At 42.8% G+C, this 24,570-nt stretch overlaps 1 protein-coding gene across 1 annotated transcript; it reads left to right on the forward strand.

Annotated features, from left to right (window-relative positions):
• Positions 1-1,133: 1,133 nt before the first annotated feature.
• Positions 1,134-23,682, forward strand: LOC118769563 (beta-1,4-galactosyltransferase 1-like). Its single transcript, XM_036516705.1, has 6 exons — positions 1,134-1,998; positions 4,346-4,581; positions 13,498-13,685; positions 16,701-16,823; positions 19,301-19,405; positions 20,626-23,682. The coding sequence occupies exons 1-6, from the start codon at positions 1,689-1,691 to the stop codon at positions 20,759-20,761; spliced, it is 1,098 nt and encodes a 365-aa protein (XP_036372598.1). The 5' UTR covers positions 1,134-1,688; the 3' UTR covers positions 20,762-23,682.
• Positions 23,683-24,570: the final 888 nt, after the last annotated feature.

The raw sequence follows: 24,570 nt of genomic DNA on the forward strand, positions 1-24,570 counted from the left end.
TGTGACTGACTAACCGGCAAACTAATCAGTTAGCTATATTATACATGACTACTAATACAATGTATAGTTTAAAAGGACAACAGAAATATATTTTCTGTGCTGTTTAGTAAGAAATGAAATTGTTTTGTTGATTTATTTCGCCATGTCACTAACATAATTAAGCCTTGCAACTCACGACCTACCTTTCTATCAAAACAAAACTTCTCACGATAATTTACCTTAAGTATATCTCGCCAACTGTTGTCATGAGAGATTGCAAGGGAGATTCCTGCTTAGAAGTATTTATAATTTTTCATTATGTAATCCAGCTTTTGTAGCTAACTGAACATTAACCTTACCACCCATATAGGATTCACCCAGCTGTTTAATATAAACCTTGACAGGTACCTTACCATACCGAACAAAAGACCAATGTGTTTTGCAGTCATAGCGTAATGTTAAATATGCATGCACGTCCAAAACAATTCTCTTGAAACGTACCACCGTGTAACCACCCTCTTTTCAATTGATTTGGGGAATGGTGGCCCACATGGGGGCGCTGCTGAACAGCTATTTTAAGATTATACTCCCTGCCATGACTGAATAACGTTACTTGAATAACGTTTCGTTTCACAAGTATCCCACCCTCACTATCACAAGAGCATAAATTTCATCTGAACATTGTTGGGCTCACTGCTGTTATTCAAGTAAAGGATGCGTTATTGTACAGTAAGTTAATTAATTTCTCTCAACATAAAGGGGTTTGTACCCACCCCAAATATATAATTTTTCTATTTGAGTAACGCCAGGCTGAGAGCTGCATAAAGAACGCATGTGCAAAGCCACCGTTTAGACCGTTAATTAATCCATCACTTACAAATAAAAAATTTACGACTAGAGCGCTCACAAGTTTCGGAGAAACACGTAGCCTACTCGACTTTTCTTGGATCAAGCCCTACCTAACCATAAAATCGAGTGCTATTTCAAGACCCGACGTAACTTGTAGGTCCTCTGCCATACATTGCATCCCATAAACTTTTCGGAGTACAACCGAAAAGTAAAGCTGAAGTTCCACGTACGCCCCAGAACCAAGTTGACCCAGTAGTTAGCTAACAGTAAAACACCCGGAAGACGCAGTCACTCACACCCTGGACATGGATGATTACGCCAGCAAGCTGAGAGAAGAATTTAGCGCTTGCTACATTTCTGTTTAAGGAATAAAAAAAAAAATCAAGATCTGTCTTTTAATAGGAGTCTCAACTTCCAGATTACGGTTTTAAAAAAAATCAGACATCCTCTGCGGGTAAACAAAACTTGAAGACAACTTTTAACAAACTAATGGATAAGTGGCTGGCTAATATAAGCAGTATAATGTGACTGATTAGCTATGTAGCTAGCTAGCCTGAAATTGATAGCTAGCTAGTTGAGGAAGACACTCAAGCGGAAAACGATGCCTCTTTCACGGAAACTGGTTGGCGTATGTTTTAAAAAAGACAACTCATAAGAAGTAAAGTTTTACTTTTTTGGAAGAGAAGTTTTAAAACTTTCTGCGTTGAAATGAGTGATTGTGCCGAAGATTGCCAGCCAGCTAGTCTGAATCATAATTTGGATTTTCTTTTGTTGTAACGTTACGAACTTGCCAGTTAAGTTTGTGCGTATGCTTTAGACAATCTTTTTTTTTTCAGACTCGATTTTTTGAGCCACGTATAATGGGCGACACAACTCTTAATTTCACATTACTACACAGAATATGCAGTGTAGTTGTGCTTCTCTGTGTTGTTCACCTTTCAGTTACTTTATTTTTTTATGTACGAACTTTAGATCTGCGCATTTCATTTTTGCAAAACCAAGAAACGCAAATTCCGACTCAGATCGAGAATTCTACAGTATCTTCAAAATACAACATTTCTGAGACAACCAAGAACAGCGCTGTATCAACGAGAGTTATTTTGACCCCAAATGCCACAGAGAAGGCGGCCAGAGCACTGGACAAATGTCCGGATCCGTCACCGCTTCTTGGTAAGTGGCTGAAGTAACTGAGCTAATTGGTACAAATTATTATAGAGATGTGGATATCGCTGGAATAGTAATTTAAGGTAATTATAAGAATTCGATAGATTTAATATTGGGAATATTGTGGTGTATCACATACTGTATAATAATAATACTATTAATAATAATACTTTACAGTGCAGTGTTTCCCAATCCTGGTCCTCTTTGCTGGTTTTCATTCCATCTGAACTATTACTCTGGTTTGACTGAATTGTTTCCTGAACACTGGTCTTTATTTGAATAAATATTTAATTTATGTAGGGTTTAGTCTTCTATAAAGTCTTTGTGAACGAAATATGCTGTTAAATATGAGTTTCTACTCATGTAGCGCAACAAAAGTTGTTTGTTAAACATATTGTTGTGAATGTGCACCTTGAAGCTCTCCAAAGTTGGTACATCTGTCCCAATGAAGTATAATTAGTTTGATTTCTTGTTCTGGGCCTCATTGAACAGCTAATGAAATCAATTGTGATTACTTGTTTGTATTATAATTAGTTTAAGGGGCTCAAATGAATAGAAATAACCTACAGAAATATCTTTCATGTGCCATTGTCATTCTCCTAGCAAACGTTTCCAACAAGCCAGATCTATAACAGAGCTGACGGAAGATTTAAATGCAGCTAATTAGAGATCAGCACTCATTTAACAGCTCAATCGAACCGGAATGAAAACCAGCGTATCCAGAGGATGCTGGTATAGCGAGAGCTGTGTATGTTCTTTTTATGTGTACTTTTGTATGTGTTCATTTCTTGCCTGTGGTTGATTTTGAACTGTAATAACATGGACAACAAAAGTCATATATATATAATGCCTGAATAGTGATGGTGATGTTATGCATTGGCTGAGTTTCGTATATGTAAGCCTGCCCCATGGAAAGATGTGTTGCTGTTAGGCACACATAGGCCCTATCTAGGCTAAGCAGGTGTATAATTTGCTTTAATGTTGGAATTGCAAAACAGGGCTATTTTGCCTCCTTCTTCTCGGTCATTGCCACATTTTAAAGGGCTCGTCCTCTATATGTGGGTTTACCTTTTACCCTGTTTTCATGGCCAATCGGCACTGTCAGGTCATCTTACGAGGTTAGCTGTTAAACGCGGGTAGTTCTTGTCGCCGGACTCGCGGCAGCTGTTGCCAGGCCTCCCCCATAATTGAGTCGGCTGGACTGTCTGGGCCCTTTGCTTACAGGTGACATTCTGTGAAATGAATGAATTGTGATTATCCCACTTAAACCTCTCCGCGGTTCAGTTGTGAAAGAGCCCCGGGGCCGCGCTCAGAAACAGAGAGAGCCTTTCTCCGTGGCGGAGACGCGGGAGTAAATCCTGCACACAGAGGGGCCCTCTGTTCGCGCCGACCGCGTCCTAACGAACACGTGCGGTTAGGAAGCTCGGAACGGCATTAGGAGGACGCGTAGTGCCGGCAGCTGGGGGGGGGGGGCGACCAAAGTTTCGTTTGGGGGCAAGTCAGACTTGCTAGCTGTAATCGATGTGCCCCACCCCCGCGTGATTTGCTTTACCTTGGGTTTAAGCCTCACTGTTGCTCTTCGCCCCCCATTTGTGAACTTGGTTTAGTGGTCTAGAATCTTGACTAGTCAGTGAGTTAACCTTAAGCATGTGTGTCAGTTCCCATTATGAGCCATGGGGGCTTTCCACCTCCATCTGCGTACACCCAGTTAGGCAAAAAAAAAAAAAGCTGGTGTCTCTTAAAGGGATGAATTTTTTTCATCACTTGTTTTTGTAAAACCAACACTGTGCTCCTCTTCTACTTTGGGAGTTCCTCATCAACTCTCTCAGATGCTCCACGGGGCTTGTAATCTGCACAGGAAATGCAGTCTAGAAGATACAGTATTATCACTCTGGCGGGGGCAATGTGTTTTTAATGTGACTGGGACAAAATAAGGAAAAGGAATTTGCGAGAGCTTTGCTCTCACACTTCCCCTGAAAAGGAAAATAGTTAACATTCAGATAAGACACTTGGGAGGACAAATGCAGTGTTTTTTTATTGTTCCTTTAACGATCAGTTCACAATGTACAGTATGCTTTTTTTTTAACTGGCAGTCTGGGCTTGCATCCAGCGCAATGTGGCCTTTAAAAAGAAATCATCACAGGAAAGCAACTGGCCGCAGCACTCAGCCCACCGCAGGGTCAAAGTGTACAGCAACATCTACAAAAAGCACAGTGCAAAATGCTTACTCCGCACACGCACAGTGTGGACAAGGTGCCATGCCTGAGTTTTAGAGGAAGTGAACAAAGACAAATGAGCCAGACCTATTTCTGAGCAGCCCGGGATCCTTTGAGTGTGTGTGTGTGTTTCTCAGTGGGTCCACTGAGGGTGGAGTTCTCTGACCCGGTCACCCTGGACGGGGTCAGGAGCCAGAACCCGCACCTCCAGAGTGGGGGCCGGTACAAGCCCAAGGACTGCGTGGCCCTGCAGAAGGTGGCCCTGATCATCCCCTTCCGTCACCGGGACGAGCACCTCAAATACTGGCTGTACTACCTCCACCCCATCCTGCAGCGGCAGCAGCTGGACTACGGCGTGTACGTCATCAACCAGGTAAGAGACAGTTTCAATAACCCCCCCCCCGCAGCCTTTCTTTGTGCCGGTGTGTTTATTGACGTCATGTGACATCATAGAGGCGTTTACCCTAGGCACCGTTGCTGTCATCACCACAGTCAAGGGTGGCATTTTGCCACCCCTGGAAACACGAAAGGTTAGAAGGCAGGAAGGTAATTATCTGTGTGCTCACAGTTTGCAAAACTTGTCGCCGAAGGGTTTTTGTTCAACAATGTTGACTGAATATATGACATGAATATATGAACATATGATTATATAATTATATGGGATGATATAATGACAAAAAAGTAGGACAGGACCGTGTCAGGCTTTGAGTCAGAACTGTTTCTTTGAGTTTTCAGTTCAGCATGCAATGTCGCAATGATTTTTGTGTTTGCTGTGTGACTTGAAGAGGACAGGTCCAATGTGGAAGCCAAAGTTCAGCGTATTGTGGGACATTACCACTTATAATACATTTGCTCTGCGTATTGTTTTTTTCTTGGTCATGTTTATGCTGCCTAGGTTGTTTGGTCTGGTTTATGCCACCTGTCAGTGGAAGAATTTTTTTCTTGATTTGCCTTTACACTCTGACATCTGGGGTAGTATACAGTATAACAGATCTGTTTTGTTATCTTTTGATGTTTTTTGATTCCCTCTAAAATGTCTCTGTACAGGGCTTTGTGACAACCCTGGTTGCAAAATGTGCTATATTAAATGAAAGTTGTTGGTCATATGAACACAGAACTCCCCCACCACCTCAAAGGCCAGAATTAATGTTCTGACCCACATATTTTTGAAAACGTTATGAGGGACATTGCTCTGACTTGGAAATGGGGTTCAGCGTTGCTTCTGCCTGTGTGGTTCAGACTAGCTCATTAAGTGAGACAGAACATCTGTTGACACTTTTGATGGCCTGGCGGTATCTGCCTGAAGGCCTCAGCTCCACTATCCAGCTCTTCGAATCTTATAAACAGCCAGGATGCTCCTGCCAAGTAACGTAGCTAATTATTCCTCATTTTATCTCGTCCATGAGGTAAACGGCAGGTTACGCACACAAAGCTGAGGTTCACCAGACAAGTTAGTCACAGGAAGGGTGGGGAGAGCAGGGGCCAGGAGCGACGTCACGAGTTCCCACCTGCAGGGGAAGGTGAATTCTCACAGATGTGCAGGCCTGTCTCCTGTTTTGCTTCGGCCACTCGGCAAATTTGTGTGCCGCCCCACCAGTCTGACAGGAAAGGGTTGTTTTTTTTTTTTAAACTCCTCTGCGTTTAGTGGGTTGCTTTCTGTCCTTTTAAGCTGTCATCATCCGTGTGTTATTGGTGGAGTGCTGTCTGAGCAAGTTTGAAACAGCTGAGGCAACTTTGTCTTGCCGGTCCAGCACCTCACCATCCCAGGAGCCAAGAAACAACATGCCCAGCCCCATGTAGGAGCCGCGCTTTATAATCTGAGAGGAATCCCAAATACACCTCCAGCATTTATGGCTATCAGGATACTAAATAGCGTTTGGGCCGTTCCATTCAGATCAAGTCAGGGAAGGAAATGAAATTTGGTGGCTGTACTGAAAATCGTCCATCATTTCCTATCAGGATTTTCCTAGTTAATGAACTGAATTTCAGTTCATTTGAAACAGAATTGATCCCCCAGCACTGATATTAAATGCTATTCTCCTTGTGATCCATAAGGCCAGGCAAAAGATGAAGTGTTAAGTCCCACAGACATACTGCACTGAAACGTCCTTGCGCTCTGTCCGGAGAAATGGTATTTTGCATGCTGATAAGAGCCCCCGTGTTGTTGTCCACCTGTTGGAATTCAGGTGTTAAATTCGAGCCCCACCTGCTATGCAGAGAATGTAACTGAGAGACCAGTTTCACAGGCACTGGCGTTCTTTCAAAGTACGTGTACAAAGCATCTCTAAACCAGTTTTGGTTAAACCATCTGAGTAATGGCTGCTGGAACAAAGCTACTTTTATACCGCTTTGTTCTGCACTGTGGGACTATAAACCTTCGTCCTGAAGGAAGAAGCTGAAATTCACTGTGCAAATGTGTGTGGGCATGTCTTCTAAAATCAATTATCATGTCTTTTGTCTTAGATATGTTTCATCGAAGATAGGATTCCTCACACCACTTGACAAATGGCTGGTCTCATTGTCCTTGAGCCGACTAACAATAACAGAGTCGTCTGCATACTTTAAGATGGTCCTATTTTCCTACCTACTCTGACACATATTTGTGTAGAGAATAAATAATAAGGGGCGAAAGCACACATCCTTGTGAGGAGCCAGCGGAGGAGCAAACTTGGTCAGACAGAGTTCCATTTACCCTCACTCTTTGTGTCTTATTAATTAAAAAGTCAAGAATCCCGCCCACAACATTGTTACTCAAGTCAAATTGTTCTAAAAGCCTCTAGGTAAAATATGGGGTTGAATTGTGTTAAAAGCAGTGGACAAAAATCAGCAAATAGAAGTTTAGCATGAGACCCATTTCCCTCCAAGTGTTTAACAAGTAAATTAAGCAAAGTGACTGTGGCATCCTCTACTCCTCTATGTGGCCTATAAGCGAACTGCATGGAATCAAGTGCATGCTCAGTTTTCCTTAAGATTTCTGACCTTACCAGTGTTTCGAGGATTTTCATTAAAATTGATGTAAGAGCAACCGGTCTAAAATCATTAAGAGTTTTGGGGCAACTAGATTTAGGAACAGGGACTACCACAGCATTCTTTCAAACCTTAAGTCTCTACAGGCACAGCATGTATTTATTAAAAATCTCGAACTCCTGCATTCCTGCCTAACCCAACCCCTCATCCTCACCCTCACCCTCACACCCCCCCTTACATTACCAGCAGGTGTAACATTTGAAACAGCAGCTAGCAATGTAATGTTTTGCAAGAAAGAGTAAATATTGGATTAAGTTAACTATTCTTAACTGCTAATACTCTACAGATATATCCAAATATATTTATCCAAAATATATTTACTCATTAAGTGCAGAATAAATATACAATATTGTGATGGTTTGGGAACAGACTGAGAGAACAGCAAGACATAAATTATCATCTTTGGACTGATGTTCATTTAACAACAAGGCAAAGGAGACAGTGGCAGCCCTATTCTTGTACATGGCACCAGCAGCTTGGAAAGGTATTGGGGTAGCCCTACTGTTTTAACAGGGAAGAAGCAGCTAAGAAGCTAAGGCAAAGAATGCTGACCAGCTGTGTTCAGTGAGGCATGCTTAGTGAAGAACTATCAAAAATTCTTATTGACCGTGATAAAAAGAAGCACCACTTGACAAATGGCTGGTCTCATTGTCCTTGAGCCGACTAACAATAACAGAGTCGTCGGCATACTTTAAGATGGTCCTATTTTCCTACCTACTCTAACACATATTTGTGTAGAGAATAAATAATAAGGGGCGAAAGCACACATCCTTGTGAGGAGCCAGCGGAGGAGCAAACTTGGTCAGACAGAGTTCCATTTACCCTCACTCTTTGTGTCTTATTAATTAAAAAGTCAAGAATCCCGCCCACAACATTGTTACTCAAGTCAAATTGTTCTAAAAGCCTCTAGGTATAATATGGGGTTGAATTGTGTTAAAAGCAGTGGACAAAAATCAACAAATAGAAGTTTAGCATGAGACCCATTTCCCTCCAAGTGTTTAACAAGTAAGTTAAGCAAAGTGACTGTGGCATCCTCTACTCCTCTATGTGGCTTATAAGCAAACTGCATGGGATCAAGTGCATGCTCAGTTTTCCTTAACTGACCTTACCAGTGTTTCGAGGATTTTCATTAAAATTGATGTAAGAGCAACCGGTCTAAAATCATTAAGAGTTTTGGGGCAACTAGATTTAAGAACAGGGACTACCACAGCATCCTTTCAAACCTTAAGTCCCTACAGGCACAGCATGTACTTATTAAAAATCTCGAACTCCTGCATTCCTGCCTAACCCAACCCCTCATCCTCACCCTCACCCTCACACCCCCCCCTTACATTACCAGCAGGTGTAACATTTGAAACAGCAGCTAGCAATGTAATGTTTTGCAAGAAAGAGTAAATATTGGATTAAGTTAACTATTCTTAACTGCTAATACTCTACAGATATATCCAAATATATTTATCCAAAATATATTAACTCATTAAGTGCAGAATAAATATACCAATATTGTGATGGTTAACCATTATAATATGCAATACAATATAACCATATTGTGATGGTTTGGGAACAGACTGAGAGAACAGCAAGACATAAATTATCATCTTTGGACTGATGTTCATTTAACTACAAGGCAAAGGAGACAGTGGCAGCCCTATTCTTGTACATGGCACCAGCAGCTTGGAAAGGTATTGGGGTAGCCCTACTGTTTTAACAGGGAAGAAGCAGCTAAGAAGCTAAGGCAAAGAATGCTGACCAGCTGTGTTCAGTGAGGCATGCTTCGTGAAGAACTATCAAAAATTCTTAATGACCGTGATAAAAAGAAGCAATTTGACTACTTTCAGGAGGAGTAATGGGGCTTGCTCTTTGAATGTGGCCCAAATGTTGACAAGAGATAGTATTTGTTTAGGTCTAGGCAAAAGTGCTCCCATAAGCACATACCATTACCAAGATGGTAGACTAACTTTCATCAACTTGTGTTTCATCAACGGGCCCACAGTTCTGTTCTTCTGACTGTGTGCAATCAGAATAGAGGGAACACCAAATGAAGTCTTGGGTGTGTGCATGTATGATAAATGAGGTGAATTTGCATTTTGTGTAGTCATTAACCTGCCGCCACAAGTCACCGCGTCAACAAGGTGATATGCAGTATTTTAGATGGTGTGCACCACTAAATGAGTGCAGTGTGTAAGGGCTTAAATGTCTATGCGCCCTCCCTGTTATGCTATTTTGCAAAAGCACATTTCGCCTACGGCTTGCTGTGGAAATGCACACCATTGTCTAGAGTTGTAAGATGAACAGGAGTGGCACTGCACTGTAGGGAACAACTCAGAACAGCCAGCGCTCAGGTGACAGCCCTTAGGCGACACCTTCGACATTTCTGCGATGCTGTTAACATGTGGGGCAATGACCTCTTCTGAAGAAAAGACACTAGCCCCTTGTCCCCTGCTGGAACCTGAGCTGGAAAACCCTGTGTCTTGTTTCTGGTCCACAGTCATCAGTCTGATGATCCCAACCGGCTATTCACTGTTTTACTTGTCAGTGTATAGAGTTGGGCAATGTATGGATACCACGTTCTTATTTATGGATTTAGAGTAATTTGATACTGGACTATTCAGTGGCTCGCAAAGTAAAATATTTGATCACGTTCATTTTCCTCAAGCACTGTGTGGTACTCCAGTTGATTCTGTGCATTCACTCACACTTTCAGAAAGGACATAGTAATAGCTGTAAATCATCTGATCTGATGCAGGGTTTTAGTTTGTCTTCCACAAAAAGATGAGAAAAAAATACAACTTTTGATTTTAGTTAAGTCATTTCTAGTTAGTTATTTATATTATTTAGTATATTATATTATTTTAGTATATTTTAGTATATTATTTAGTTATTTCTAGTTAAGAGGACTTCAAATTCTGTTACGGGCCAAATGGTCAGATATTCAAGTAATCAGATGAGTGGTCGCATCCTAAATGTCCTAAAGTGGAAAAACGCATATCAGACTTGAAGCTTCTACTGTAGAGTTTCCATTTGTAATGACGCCTGAACCGTGTCATTGCGCTGACCCGTTGAGGAGGAAGCCGGCGGCCGTCGCTGAAAGCTTGGGAGCCGCCCTGGTGCTCCGCCATTTGCAACTGAAGACGCCGCGCACGGCGGGGGAGAGTGAAACGGCCATGACAAAAGCCCTCCCAGCATCAGGCGTCCCCGAGGGGCATCTCCTGTCACAGGCCCACATTTTAAAAAGGAAAGACTGAATCCGAGAGCACGTAGGAAGACCAGCACCGCCCTTCAGAGAGGGAGCTCCTGTCCCACAGCCTTTTTTATGAGGCTAGGCTGGTCTCTCTCTCTCCCCCTCTGAATCGCTCGCACACAAACCACAGCAATTACCCCCCCCCCCCCCCCTTGTTGAATAAAGATGAGACACAGGTGCCTTTTCCACACTCATCCATTAAACATGACATGCAGAGACGCTGTGGGCAAGTGGAGGGTCTGGTTCTGTTGGAATCCGGGCTCATAGCTGGGAGGAGAAGCCACACGGATGTCACAGTACAGGCACCTCAGAATGGAGTCTGCAGAAGGGGGTCATGTTTTTAATCTCCATATGAATAATCCAGCGCTCAAAGAAATGTTGGTGGCAGCACCGGCTCTGGTGATTGCCCGGTGTCGAGCTTCTCGCAGCAGAACAGCTGCCACCCGTTCTCAGGAAATGAAAGACGGTCACAGTTTCGCCCGTGTGCTTTCCCCCGAAACGGAACGTTAATTGCGTGAGCTCTGAGGAGGACAGGCACCAAGCACAGGTGCAGACCGCAGTTTATATTGCATTAATTCTTGCTCCCTGTAATATGTTGCCAAGTGTCAGTCAGTACTCATGCCCCTCCCCCATATTTTATTGGTTAAACCTTTTGAACTGGTACTTCCATTTAATTGTGCTTGTTGCATTGCTATCAATTTCATGGCTGTGGAAACTGGCGTTTCATTCCATTTTGAAATGCGCAATTCCGTTGGAGAATGGAAATTCTGTTATCCGCAGTCATTCTACCATTCTGTTAATTCCTTAGGAAAGTAGGGAATCTGTCTGGCGTCACGAGTAGCCTCTGAGCAACAGAGAGGGTAGAGAACTTTAAATTGATAATGATCTTGAAACTGTTTTTTTTCCTTTCTTTCAGTCTAGCAAGGTTTTAGTTAAGGATCACTTTTCAGCAGCTGGTTTCTTTCTATTTAATGTCTCCTGTGGTAGGCTTACCTTAGCGCACTTCACAGTAAATCGCTTTAATGAAAAGTAATTACGTTACATTGAACACAGAATATAACAAAAAGATCAGAGGTTAGTTTTTAACTTGAAACTTTTTTTCCCACTATGGCTGATTAAAGGGAGTTCCAAACTGGATACAGTCAGGAAAAAAGGAATCGCCTAAAAAGGGTGATTTTTTTTTTAAATTGGCCAGCTTGTTAATCGCACAAAAGTATAGACAGAAGACTCAAAGGTGGGTTCTCTCCTGCATGTCTTATGGGTCACCATTATTGGCCATGAAATGATTGATACATTGGCCATACAGTACAATGTAACCATTTGACTGCTTTTTCCCCCCAAATCAGCAGTTTTCCTGACTAGCGTAATTAGCATTATTCAGAGTTTGAAGGACATTGACAACGAGAATGAATGTGTTAATTCTGTAATGAGACTGCAGGGGAAAATGAACATTTGGGTCCTCAAATCCTCAGTTGAGGCCTCTTTTTAACTTCTGACGTTTGCGTCTGATGACGTAAAAATGTTGAAGTATGCCCATTTTGGGGTGCGGTGGTCTGTTGTGGATGTGCTGTCAACATTGCACGCTAACCAGTTGAAATGTCAGCCAACTGGCTAGTCGATGGCTGGTTGAACTGTGTGAACTGGTTCGTATGCTACATGAAGCCAGGTGACCATGGGATAGAAGCAGTCAGCACTTTGTGGCGAAAAACCACAAAATGTCCACCCTGAGCTTGTGGGTTACAGCCATGGGTTCACTTCCAAAGCCTAGCTCTGCTTACCTGTGCTTTGGTCTGACTCACCTGTCAACAGATGTGTCTCCTTGTGATGTCTCCTGCTATTCGAGAAGCTCAAGGGCTTACTGGGCTTATTTGCCTTGCAAATGCAGGAACACACAGTACCCGTCAAAAGTTTGGACAGATTTTTCTTTCTGTATTTTTATCATTTTCCGCTTATTATTTAGAATAACAGCTGAGACATCAAAACTATGAAACAACACAAATGAAATTATGCAGTGACAAAAAAGCATTATAAAAAAATCAAAAATATCTTGTAATTTAGATTCTTCAGAGTAGCCAAAAAATATTTTTTAAATTACATTTTTTTAGAAAGAAATTCATACATAGGCATCAACTTGATGATTTATATTTGTCTAAGAAAAAAAATTAAACATTTAAGCATAAGTCTTAAAATCAAAATGTCTTTGAATACACATTTTTCATTATCTTAATCAGGTGTGTCCAAACCTGTGACCAGTACTGTATACTGTGTGTGTAGTCTTTGGAAATTTGAGATACGCTGACAACCAGCTTGCCTTATTTACTTACCGAACAACTTGGTATGAGTTGGTATATCCTCATTCAGGATATACCAACTCCTCATTGGGAGTGTCTTCCATATCCTATTATATCCTATCCTGCAATATTCTCCTAAAAAGCTGTTGTAGGTGAAGAGGTGGTTTTGAGAAGTCGTAATATCTCCACTTCAGCACTGCAAGAAGTAGAATTTTCATGGATAGCTGCTGTTTGTGGCCTTGTGCTTAACATGCCACATCATCAGGTCAGGGGATTGGATTCTGACACAATCTGTGATTAAAAATGCTGAGTTTTATTTACATTGAAGTCTTTGACTGTGTACAAAATGTTTGCTAGATGTGTTTATGACTGTTGGCACTCAACTCTAAATGTTTGTTACATGCAAACTGATTCTTTATACAGTGATTAAAGTTTTTTTTTTTTTATTTGAACCAAGACAGTGGAGCTAGTACTTCCACGAATCTTCTGCTACTACACTATCCTAAAGGAACACTTGCGTGCTTTGAGGAGTGTTGATCTGGGCATAGTGCAGTGTGGTGTAGTGGTTAAAGAACTGGTCTCATGTATGCGCTAACTACAAAACAACAAATAAATCTGGATTGATTTATTTGATGTAAGTACTTGATGTAAATATTGTGATGTGATGATGTATGCTTAGAATGTTCTCTCTCTCCCTCTCTCCTCCCACCCTCCTGGCACGCGTGTTCAGTACGGAGAGGAAACCTTCAACAGGGCCAAGCTCCTGAACGTGGGCTACGTGGAGGCCCTGAAGGAGTACGACTACGACTGCTTCGTGTTCAGCGACGTCGACCTGATCCCCATGGACGACCGCAACACCTACAAGTGCTACAGCCAGCCCAGGCACCTGTCTGTGTCCATGGACAAATTTGGCTTCAAGTAAGTCCCTCCATAGTGGGCAGTTGAAGCAAAAATGGCTGCCGGGCATACCTGCTCAGCGTTGGTCTGCCATTGCAGGTTGTTCTGTTTCCGTGGTGTGGGAGTGCGTTCCTTTGTGAAGCGTCAGGTTACATTTAACAGCAAACAACAACCCCTGACAGCCATTTATTTGCCACCGCCTCCAGCACTTCAGAAGGTGGTTTTAATTCAACACTTCACTTGAACTTGACCTGAACTTTTAGAATATGAAGGGTTTTTTTTTTTTTTTTTTTGGAATGCTCTTTTCTGCTTTAACGACTATGACTGGAAGCGGGCTTGAATCTAATGCCAACGTGACTTTTAGTTCCTTGATGATACCAATTGGGCAGACACGGCGCTTAGCACAGTTCAAGTTTCACTGAGGCGTGGACAAATCCCAGTGTTGTTCTTTGAATAATACATGAGGTAAGAGACAATGCATCTATGCATCTGGTTTCACCCAGACACAAAGCCCTGGGCTTAAAGAATCAGTTGTTCGAACCTGTTTCTACCTGCTCCATGAACAATGTTACAGTGTAGGTTACTGAAACAGAGCTCATAACCCAAAGGTTGTCTGTTACATTCCAGCAGGCCACTCTGTTTTGGGAAGGGTCCTTAACCCAAATTGCCTCAGTAAATATCCAGCTGTATAAATGTAACATAAATGTAAATGCAGTGTAAATAAGCATTAAAAAGTCTAAGCTCTGTAAGTCGCCGAGCAAGTAGTTTTATTTGAAAAGCTACTTGACTTTGCCATTACCATGCTAGCTCCTTGAAGGTTAACCACAACGGCAAACAACACTGCGAGATAACTAAGCCCATGTCATTTTCTTATCTTTCCCCAACTTTGTGTCCACGTTAAAGGAGTTACAGCTTTTGGTGCACACATTATGCAAATGCAGTCTCAGTGCCAGTTTACTTCACTGTTAGGTTTGTGAAGATTGTATGTCTACCTTTTCTCGGAATTTCTCAGAAGTATTAATGCTTAAAGGAATACAGTGTCTCTCCCCAGGGCCTGGTGCCATAGTCTAATAATCCCCCATCCTATTCAAAGCACAACAATCGTTGCAGGTGTCAGTATGTCTGTCCTTGCCTATTGCATGACATGACTGGGATTAAATTCAGGACTTGGCTCTCACCCTAGTCACGGTAGAACAACCCCCCTCTCTCACTCTCCATGTTCTTGGGTGTCTTCCTCCTGCTCTGTGTCACTGGTATTGCTCTCTTTGCTGTCTTTGGCTGTTCGCCATAGAGCCATTATGGAGATTTCATTCTTTCAGCAAGTTAGCCTAGCATTTGCGAGTTACCATCCATTATCTGAACAGCCTAGCTTGAAGTTTTTGGTTTTTGGATTTTAACATCAAGTAGGTATCACTATGAAAGTTGTTAATGATAGCTAAGGCCTCTAGATCAATTTTTTTTGTTTTTTTGTTTTTTTCCCCCTTAAAAAATATGGATTTAAGGACAGCTGTTGAGGACAAGAACTGAGAGGATAATTGGAGTTGTAGAGAGGTCATCACTATACACTGGACAGTTTCTGAGTTCAGGATCTTTTGAGCCATGTGTAAGACATCTTTGGCCATCACTATAGTCCAGATGATTTGATTCGTTGCTATATTCAGGGCTGTCAGAGCCGTGGCTACAGAGAAGCTTAACAGGGCCGCCGTTCATCCCATCTGAAGCGTGAGTCATATGGGAAAAGTCTGCGAGCTGGCAGGCCCCAGACCTCCTGCCTGATGCTTAAATGGTGTAATTCCTGTGTGGAATGTCTGGGCCACGCAGACGAGTCGGCCCGGGCGCTGAGAGCGGGGGCCCGCCACAGCCGCCTCTGCGAAGGTTTTCATAGGGGCCTTTTAACAGCGCGCGTTTCCACTCCGCTTGGACACCGCGGCGAGCAGCTGCTTGTAATTATCGGCAGGAGACACACTGGGAAAGCCAGATAGTTCCCTCTCTTCACAGCACTGCTGACTCAGATGCCGATGACCTGCCCTCCCATTAAGCCAGAGGCACAAAGTTGTGGGGGGGGTGGGGGGGTGGGGGGGGGGGGAATGCAGCCAGGTGGCGGCACAGAAATCCTCACTAGGGTCACAGTCTTGGCACCTTGTAAGGAGCAAGGCACACCATCTGCCTGCCGCGTTCCTAAAGGTAGGGACGAGAGGCACGGCAGTCGTTCCAAAATGGCCCTCAAAGTTGTTTACTCTCAGGAGTCACTTCTGGCACGCTTCTGAATCAGAGCACGCAAGATCTCTGACTTTTTTTTTTTCTCTCCATTTCCTGTTTTCATAAAGCAGTTCCTGTGCAGCAGCTGAATTCAGCTGCTTAAGAAGTGATTAAAAAGTCACTGAGGCGTCTGTCGAATTGGCGGGAGATGTGGGTTACATGGTGTTTTTTTTTTTTTTTTTTGTTACTTTTTTCATTTTAAGAACCATATTCCAGACTCAAAGAAGGATGCATAGGCAGACGCAGGGGTAATACGGTAAGGGTTTGGATGGGTATCAGTCCTAACTCGGCGGCTGACAGTTTCTGTGCACTTCATCACTCACCACACCTCTGCCATTTTAGTGTTTGCACAGTTGCCAAAGCTCTGGTCCAAGAGGAGGCCGACGTCAGAAGAGGTCTGGTTCACAGGAACCGCTTTCTTCATGGACGTAAATATGTCTGCACCTACACCGAGGCTGTCTCGGGCACACGAACGTTTCATTTCACTCAGCTGAACAGTTAAACGGCTCACTGGTGCACGTCTGTTTGAAGAATTACTTCGATTGCAGGAGGAAGGAAGTTTGGGAGGGGTCGGGGTCGAAGAGGAAGTCAAGTCCAGGGGAGGGGGGCGGGAGGAAGGTGGCAGTAGGCTGAAAGCGCTTTCTTTTGGGTTCGGCCATTATGCGGTTTGCTGTCCTGCTCTGAACATCTGGCTCAGTTGTTTTAGATCGGTGCTTTAAGAGTCACTTGGGTGTTCTTTCTCCTCTGCTGACCCAGGGCTGTTTTGCATCTTTTCAGTTTGCCCTATTTGCAGTACTTCGGGGGCGTCTCATCGCTGAGCAAGGAGCAGTATCTTAAGATCAACGGCTTCCCCAACAACTACTGGGGCTGGGGTGGGGAGGACGACGACATTTACAACAGGTAAGAGAGTTCTCATAAGCAGCCATGAAGTGCTGGAGAGAGAGCCGGGCCAACAGAAAACTCATTCGTCACGTTGACATGTCCATCGCAAGTCATCTGTCCCTCCCCCCATGCCAGCTCTCTTATTTTCTTTTTTTTTTTTGTTACTTTGGTGTTCCTCTCATTCTGTCTGGATCCCTTACTTGTGGCAAGAAGCCTCAGTGCTTTGACGACTATCATTTTCTTCCCCAAGAGAAGCACAGTGCACCCAGCCATTGTCGGTGGCCTGGACCGGGAAGGAAGGAGATGCCCTGCATTGTCCACCCTTTTATTTGTTTAGCAAAACTGGTATTTTAAAACAAATCTTTCCAGAATACTCCTGTGGCCCGTGTATGTAAGAGGGTGAAATCTCACTCTCTTTATTTTTCCACCACAGGTGAAAAACATTTTTCCCCTCTGTATTAGTTTGCCATGTCCCACATACAGATTTCATTGGAAAGCACTGTGCTGATTGATTATGAATGACCAATAATGAGCACTTAAAATCAGGAAATTGTCTTGACTTTTTTTGAGTAGATGCAATAGCCACATACGAATGTGATGCACTCTGTGATGATAAAAAAAGCTAGGTGAATAACACATTTTGAATAGCTATGGATGAAAAGTGTGGGTTTCTGGGTTTCAAACATGTGCTTTTGTGTCAGAGAAGGTGCCCAGCCATAAACGCTCTGTCTAGGAGAGTAGAGCACACCTAGCTACAACACATTTCTCCAGGAGCAAGCAAGGGCCATGGTACGCAAGCGAGTAAGGTTGTTCGGCAGCAATCACACCTGACCAAGAGCTGTTTGACAAAGTACATTTGTGGAAGTGTTGACATGCCTAGATTAGATTACTGTGGCTGTTTCTCAGTCAAAGATGCTTCCTTGGTAGGACGGGTCCTTCCAAGTCAGGTTCTTCAGAGGCTAGGCAAGACTCCTTCCTAGCATTCGGAGAATAGATAATGGAACAGTCTAGCGAGTGTGCAGGTGTGCGTCATTGAAAAGGTCCCGCCTTCAATTCCGCGCCACAGAATCTTGGACATGCACATAGGATTGTGGGTGCTTTAAGGACGTTGAGGATACATGCTATGCATCCTTGAAAATTGTCTGAACGAAGGACTCAGGCCTTGGTAGAATTCGAAGAATCCTCGACATCAGAACAGTCCTTCAGCGGGATACGATGACGTAGCATCCTTGAAATGCAGCCGTTAAGGATCCTTCCTTGACTTTGAGAAACACCATCTGTTGTCAGTGAATGATGAGACAGGATAATCCTTCCAGTATTGACCAGATTCAGGAACCTGTTTGCCAGTGATGTTGACAGAGAAGCCACATTGATACCGTGAATACCTGTGAATATCCAGACCAAGTACGAGCCTGCCTGTTTAGGTGAATCCAGTAAAATCCGTTCTGGAAATAGTGAGGTCCCCTCATTCAAACAACTCACTGGTGAAATATTCAGTAGTTTGACTTTCATAAAGGGAAAAAAAAAGATGAACGCGCAATTTCACATGTATACAGCGTGTTGTTTTCAGGAAATTAAGAGGCAAATAGTGTGCCGTGGATAGATGTGCAATATAATCAGATGTTTGTGGTCTGATTGAGGAAGTGTCTACAGTTACCTGTTTGGTTCTGGCCACACCTTGCATGTTTGTGTTGTGGTGTATATTCACAGTGAATTAAACTTCAATCATGAATGATAGATTTTAGTTAGATTAGATTTTTAGTATCTGGGGTGAAGGACTAAAGGGTTCTAAATGTTCTGTGTGCACATATTTCACAGTCAATAAGTTTTATTAGCGTTAATGATGATGTTATTATTATCGATTTTGTCATTCATTAATTACTTGTCAGTCTCATTCGTGGTAAAGTGAGACGTGGCTGTCTGACAAAGACAAAAAAAAAAAATCTCAAAGAACTTGTTCAGGAATGTTTTGAACTTTCATCAAAACTGTTTTCTCACACAGCTACCCTAGAAGCCATTAAAGCGGCCACACTTCAGCTTGCCTGAGCTGGAGTCCAAGCATTTAGCAATTATCACTTTGAAGTTTCAGTGAAACAGATGAGAAGATTGTTGTGCAGATTCATGAATGCAGTGGCACGATCCCAGCTTGCTTACTTAGTCTTCCTACAGGTGATGGTATCTCATTATTTTTATTGAGACATGCTGTCTGATGAAAGCAGACATTTGATCCTGAAGTCTCACTGGTTTGTAATGTTTTTTTCCTCTCTCTGAGGTTATTTCAGTTTTCCAATAAGAGAGTGCCAACTGTACTTGCACTTTGGAACTTTAGTTTTGGCATTCACTCACAAAGAGGGACTATCATGTGACATATCGAAAGGGTGTAGGGAGTGCACTGAGGGCATTTGTCTGCACAATAATGATTTTCAACGTTAGCTTTTTCCAGGTAGTGCTGATGTCACGTTCACGTTGATCACTCCGGCTTCTCATTCGCGCAGGCTCAGCTTCAAAGGCATGTCCATCTCTCGGCCCGATGGCACCATCGGAAAATGCAGAATGATCCGCCACCAAAGAGACAAGAAGAACGAGCCAAACCCTCAAAGGTAAAGCAGTGGTTTGACAGCGCACGGTAGCTCCGCCTGTTACAGGACTCACAAAGCCTCACTGTCCCTGTAATTTGAACACAGCGGCATGGTCTAACTCCCCCCTCACTGGCACGGGGTTTAAGTGTACTCCCTGTTGCCGCATCCCTCTTCTCCAGAGTCACGTCTTCAGAAATTCTGGACTGTAAGAAAAAAAATAAGGATGGAGAAGACGAATGCGTGTTGAGATGAAAGTCTTTAATCCATTAGAAAACAGTATCGAAGCACATGAAAAGCACAGACTTCGGGTTCAGCGGTGTCGGAGTGAACCCAGAACGTTCAGACTAATTCTCATATATACAGTTTAGGTCGTTCTTAACGTAAATGAGCCAGACTTGTCGCCTGTATGTTAATGAAGTCACAGCGTCGATTTTGAGTAAATGTTTAGCATTTGAGCATATGTTTAAGCCAGCCATTACTGAGGCAGTGTATCAAGGAGCTTTTTTGTGTGAAAATCACTGAAATGAAAAAGAAAATCAAAAGATGGAACGTTAAGCAAAATGCAACACATCTGCTATTCTGCTGTGGCATTAATCAACCATTCTAAATGAGGAAGCAAGTGAAGTGCTCCCATGTGAACTGAGTTGAAATGTGATTAAATTGCATTGCTTACCTTTGTCCTAAATAAATAAGCAAAAATTCTACATGGGTAAAGGCAGAAACATTCCTTTATACTGTGTAACAGATGCCCTTGTACAGAGCATGGCTTACATGGCTTAAATTTTTATGCTTTTTCCATTTAAATTGATATTTGGATATTTACATTACATTACTGTTACTTCTTATTCAGAGTAACTTAGATTACAGTTTCATCCATTTATACAGCTGGATATTTACTGAGGCAATTGTGGGTTAAGTACCCTGCCCTGGGGGTTAAGTACCCTCCCCTGCTCCCTACCACTATGCCTCACTGTTGCCCCATTAACTGAAGCCAGATGCAGCACCTTTATGAAGGGTGCAGAAGCGCTCGCCCACCTGGAAATTGAACCTGCTGCCTTTGGACTACAGGCTCATCGCTTTTACCACTACATCATACTGTAGCATCACACATCCTGAAGGCATCTAGCTAGTTCCACCCCCGTCCTCACCTACTTGCCCAGCCCTAAACCCTTCTGTTGCACTTGAGTTTCAGTTGTGAAGAAAAGGTTAGTCCCCTCTCTGACGTGTGGTTTCTGCCCCAGGTTCGACAGAATCGCACACACTCGGGAGACGATGAACAGGGACGGCATCAACTCCTTGGAGTACAAAGTGGTCAATGTGGAGAAGGATCAGCTGTACACAAAGATCATAGTGGACGTGGGGAAGCCGAGCAGGTAGCCTCAACGGTCACAGAAGGACTCTGTTTTTAATGATCTTTACAAATTCACCAATGCAAAGCCAAATGTGCCTTGACCTGCATCATTCGCAAACGTTGCTCTTGGATCTCAGAGCCATAAAGATCCCTCAGACTATACACTTTCTTGTTAATGTTTGCACAGCCGACGGAGAATTGTATGCATTTTTAGGAATTATTAAAGAAAAACACATATTTCTATCAAAGAGGGGTGTATGGGGTTACATTTTACAAAGAGCAAAAGAAGAGACCATTGTGAACTGGATACGCAATGTCTTGATGAGACGGTTGGACTCGTTAAGGTCACTCCAGTCTGGTCGGCATCTTTTGCGGTGTGCACATGAACTCTTGCCTGTTGGTGATGCTGGGAAATTTAATCTCAAGCCATGAATTCAATCTGTCTTCAAGTCAATATTGTACAATGAAAGCTGGACCTATTCATTTGCAGTTGGGACACTCCACCCACAGAATCCGAGTGGGTCCTTCCTCGTGTCTTCTTGCGCATGTGTACCTTTGTGTAAAAGTAGCAGATGGGAGGTTTTTGTGTATTTGTAGTAGAGGGCAAGGGTGAATTCCGTATTGTCCCTTTAACCAATACCTGGTGGAGGAAGGTCTCATCTATCTCTGTCACAGTGGTATAGATAAGAGTGTATGACAGTGTTTCAAAAGCACACAGCCAGACCAGCTTGAATCACAAAAGTGAAATCTGAACTGCACAAAGCCACTGTGACTTGGAAATGACCGCCTCCACATCCTTTTATTTTGTTGGCTGACTAAACCAGCTATCTTAACTAGGAATGGACCTTTTCAAGACACAGCATAATTTTGTCCACCAAGTCTTTATTCCCAGATACGTTTTCTGAGAGATTGCAGTAATTCTCAATCACCATTTCACAGATGTGCTTCATTGGATCCATACAGGGCCTTCATTGGTAGATATTTTTGCATTAAGAAATGGATGGGAGGGGACTCTGAGCTGAAACCCAGGAATGGGGCTCTTACCTTGGACAGGGGTGTGTCCACATAGCTATGAATCTCGGGCCTGTTGGTGAAGAAGATTCATCTGTAATAGCTTTATTTACAGCCTCTTTTTAAATGCAGTTAGACACTGCCTCTTTTATATTTTTTTCTGTTCTCCAAGTGCTCTTTTTCTCTCTGCGGTGTGTGACTTGGTCCCAGGATATCAAACCCAAAGAACCTGCCAAACCTCATCCTTCTAAGACCTATATCTTCCAAAGATGAACCTCTCTCAAAAAACCTCCGTCTTTCCTCGCTATGATCAAAAGGGGAATGAAACCATTACCGCCACCAGAAGTCATGTGGGTTGTTCTGCTACATTGGAGACAGAAGTGGGATCTTGGGTGTTTTTGTCTGATTTGTATGTTTACCTGTGAACAAAAGTCTCTATTTATCATTCTGCACTGTGGTTGAAAAATGCGGAAGGGAGTGGGTATGTGAGCCCAGCTGTGTTATAGGTTACCGAAGAGTGTGACAGGTTTGGCCCAAAAATCTGGCACTGTTTAAACCTCAAGTGGACACGAGAGGCTACAAGAGGCTAATGCATGCTGGGACATGTGATGGCTGCTGTGACAAACTGAGAGTAGTAAGGGGTAAATAAAGCTTCAGCTTGCTGTATGTTGTTTTCTTGGGTGCTTATTTTAAAAGAGGGTAGATAATTTGTAAAAAAAAAAAAAATCATTTTTAAAGGTTTTAATTTCTCTAGATCTTACCATGTCTGCCCTTCGGGTCCACAGTGCATGAACAAGAAATAAACTTGAATTGAATTATGTAAATGTAAGTAATATAAAATGCTGGTTTTTTTAAGCTTTTTTTTTTAGTCTTTTTCTAATTGCTTTTGAAATTGGATTTATATTCCTTCTCTTGCTCTTCTGGGTGACCCTTTTACCACTGTTGCAAATCATCTCAAGTGCTGGGTTATGTGTTAAAAAGCCCAGCAATCTTGCAGCTTAGAGCAGCCACTAGTTGAGGAGGAAAAGTCACTGACAACTGCTGGAGGTCTACTGATTGCTACGCTGTCAGTACGAAATGTCTGCTAATTACTATATTCCTGACCCCTTGGTATCTGCAGTTGCAGATGTTTAGTCTCGAGGTTAAATGGTCGTAAGAACAGTTCAGCTTAAAAGATCACATCAGTTACCTCAAGAGCGGTGGCCCTTTTGGGAAAAATAAGAAGGGGCTAAATGGGCACTGTTCAGAGACTACAGCTAATGATGGATGTTGTTAATATTGTTATTTATTTGGCTCAGGTCATCATGGTGAGATGCATTAAAATGCATAGCATAATTTAATATTGTTTTACCTGTCACCGTCTGTAAAGTCATTTTTCACTGTTCTGTGGAAACGCAAAGTTACTATGGCAGCATCACTTCATCAGTCAATAAGTGGCAATTTAAGGACGGATATAGGTCATCTGTAAAGACATCAAAATGTAGCACTCTGTCCTCATTTTAGCATATAGCATAAACAGAGGCAAACCTGAAGTGAATTGTCCTCTTCCCGGGTTCGATTAATGAAGGAAGCATCTTTCAGTAGGCAGGTTTCAGGGCATGGTTGATGCATCTATATTACATGTCACATTTTCTGGAACAAAGAAACACTCCCAGGTCCTGCATGCATGCATTTCCATAGAACAAAGAGCAGAGTGCTCCGTGGAAACTGGACTGTGCCGGAGGAGTGGCACTTAATCCACATGCCTGTATTTGTTTCCGCAGCATTACATTCAACAGACCTTCAGATTTTACGCGTTTATTTTTTTCAAGCATGTGATTTTGTAATTGCAGAATTATGGTATTCTATGGGTTGTCCTGACATGCTGAATGTTTTTTTTTATTCTCTCTCACCCAAAGTATCCTGTTTGTTCTCGTGTTTTTTTTTTTTTTTTTGATGTGGGGGGGAATCACATTGAAGTTGCTGTGCTGGAATCATTAAAAGACTTTCTGTATGATGTGTCCATTAGTGATTTGTGCTTTTTTTTTTACACGCAGGGAGAATGGAGTAGTATCGCACACATCACAAACATGTTTGCTATGTTTAGTATTGTTTTTTGTTTATTGCGGCTTTGGCATCACAGTGCCACAAGAACTGGCAAGACCAGCTCAGATGAGTTCAACAGTCACCGTTCTATAAAAAAAAAAAAAACATTTACATATTTGCTGGTTTCTCTCTGGCGCCGTTCGGGCATCCGGACTGCTTGCAATGCCAAGAGGTGATGTTAGGTGAGCATTTTGTCATTGAGATGTGCCAATGGGCTGCCTCTAGACGAGCAGTCACCATGCAGGGCTGGGAAGCCATATAATCAAATGATCTGTGGCTGTGTGCAACTGCCACGTCAGGGCTGCAGCCTCATCAATGCCATCCTCCATAAAGTCTCCAATGACAGCATTTGTACGCTGACATTTTTCTGTGCTGTAGAAGTTTGTTCAGATACATCTCGCCGTCCCCGTGCTTTCACCCTCGGGAGGGACCACCAGGTAAGGCGGTTAAGGTGATAAATATGTGGGTAAAAACGTGAACTTTGTGCAACTTTGCAAACTGCCCAACCAGTGACACAGAGTAATTAGACACTTTTAAAATCATCTCTTACGTGGAGTCTCTGGGCATTGTTTCCATGTCGCATGATGATCAGGGACTAGTTATTTGAGACCCAGAATTGAGGTCCATTCTCCAGTGTGTGACGTCTGCCACAGGAAGGGTCTGAATAACCTTGGTTATAAGAAGAAGCACAACTGTGTCTACAGTACACCCGAGTTTGTGTCTTATCTTGATCTGGCAC

This window comes from Megalops cyprinoides, chromosome 22 (assembly GCF_013368585.1).
Source record: "Megalops cyprinoides isolate fMegCyp1 chromosome 22, fMegCyp1.pri, whole genome shotgun sequence".
NCBI lineage: Eukaryota > Metazoa > Chordata > Actinopteri > Elopiformes > Megalopidae > Megalops > Megalops cyprinoides.

What these genes read in the sequence shown, in the direction of transcription:
- LOC118769563 (XM_036516705.1), top strand. Translation starts at nt 1,689, where the DNA reads ATGGGCGACACAACTCTTAATTTCACATTACTACACAGAATATGCAGT. An exon ending in GACGACGACATTTACAACAG is followed by an intron (nt 16,824 to 19,300) that starts GTAAGAGAGTTC and finishes TCATTCGCGCAG; the next exon opens with GCTCAGCTTCAAAGGCATGT. An exon ending in AACGAGCCAAACCCTCAAAG is followed by an intron (nt 19,406 to 20,625) that starts GTAAAGCAGTGG and finishes TTTCTGCCCCAG; the next exon opens with GTTCGACAGAATCGCACACA.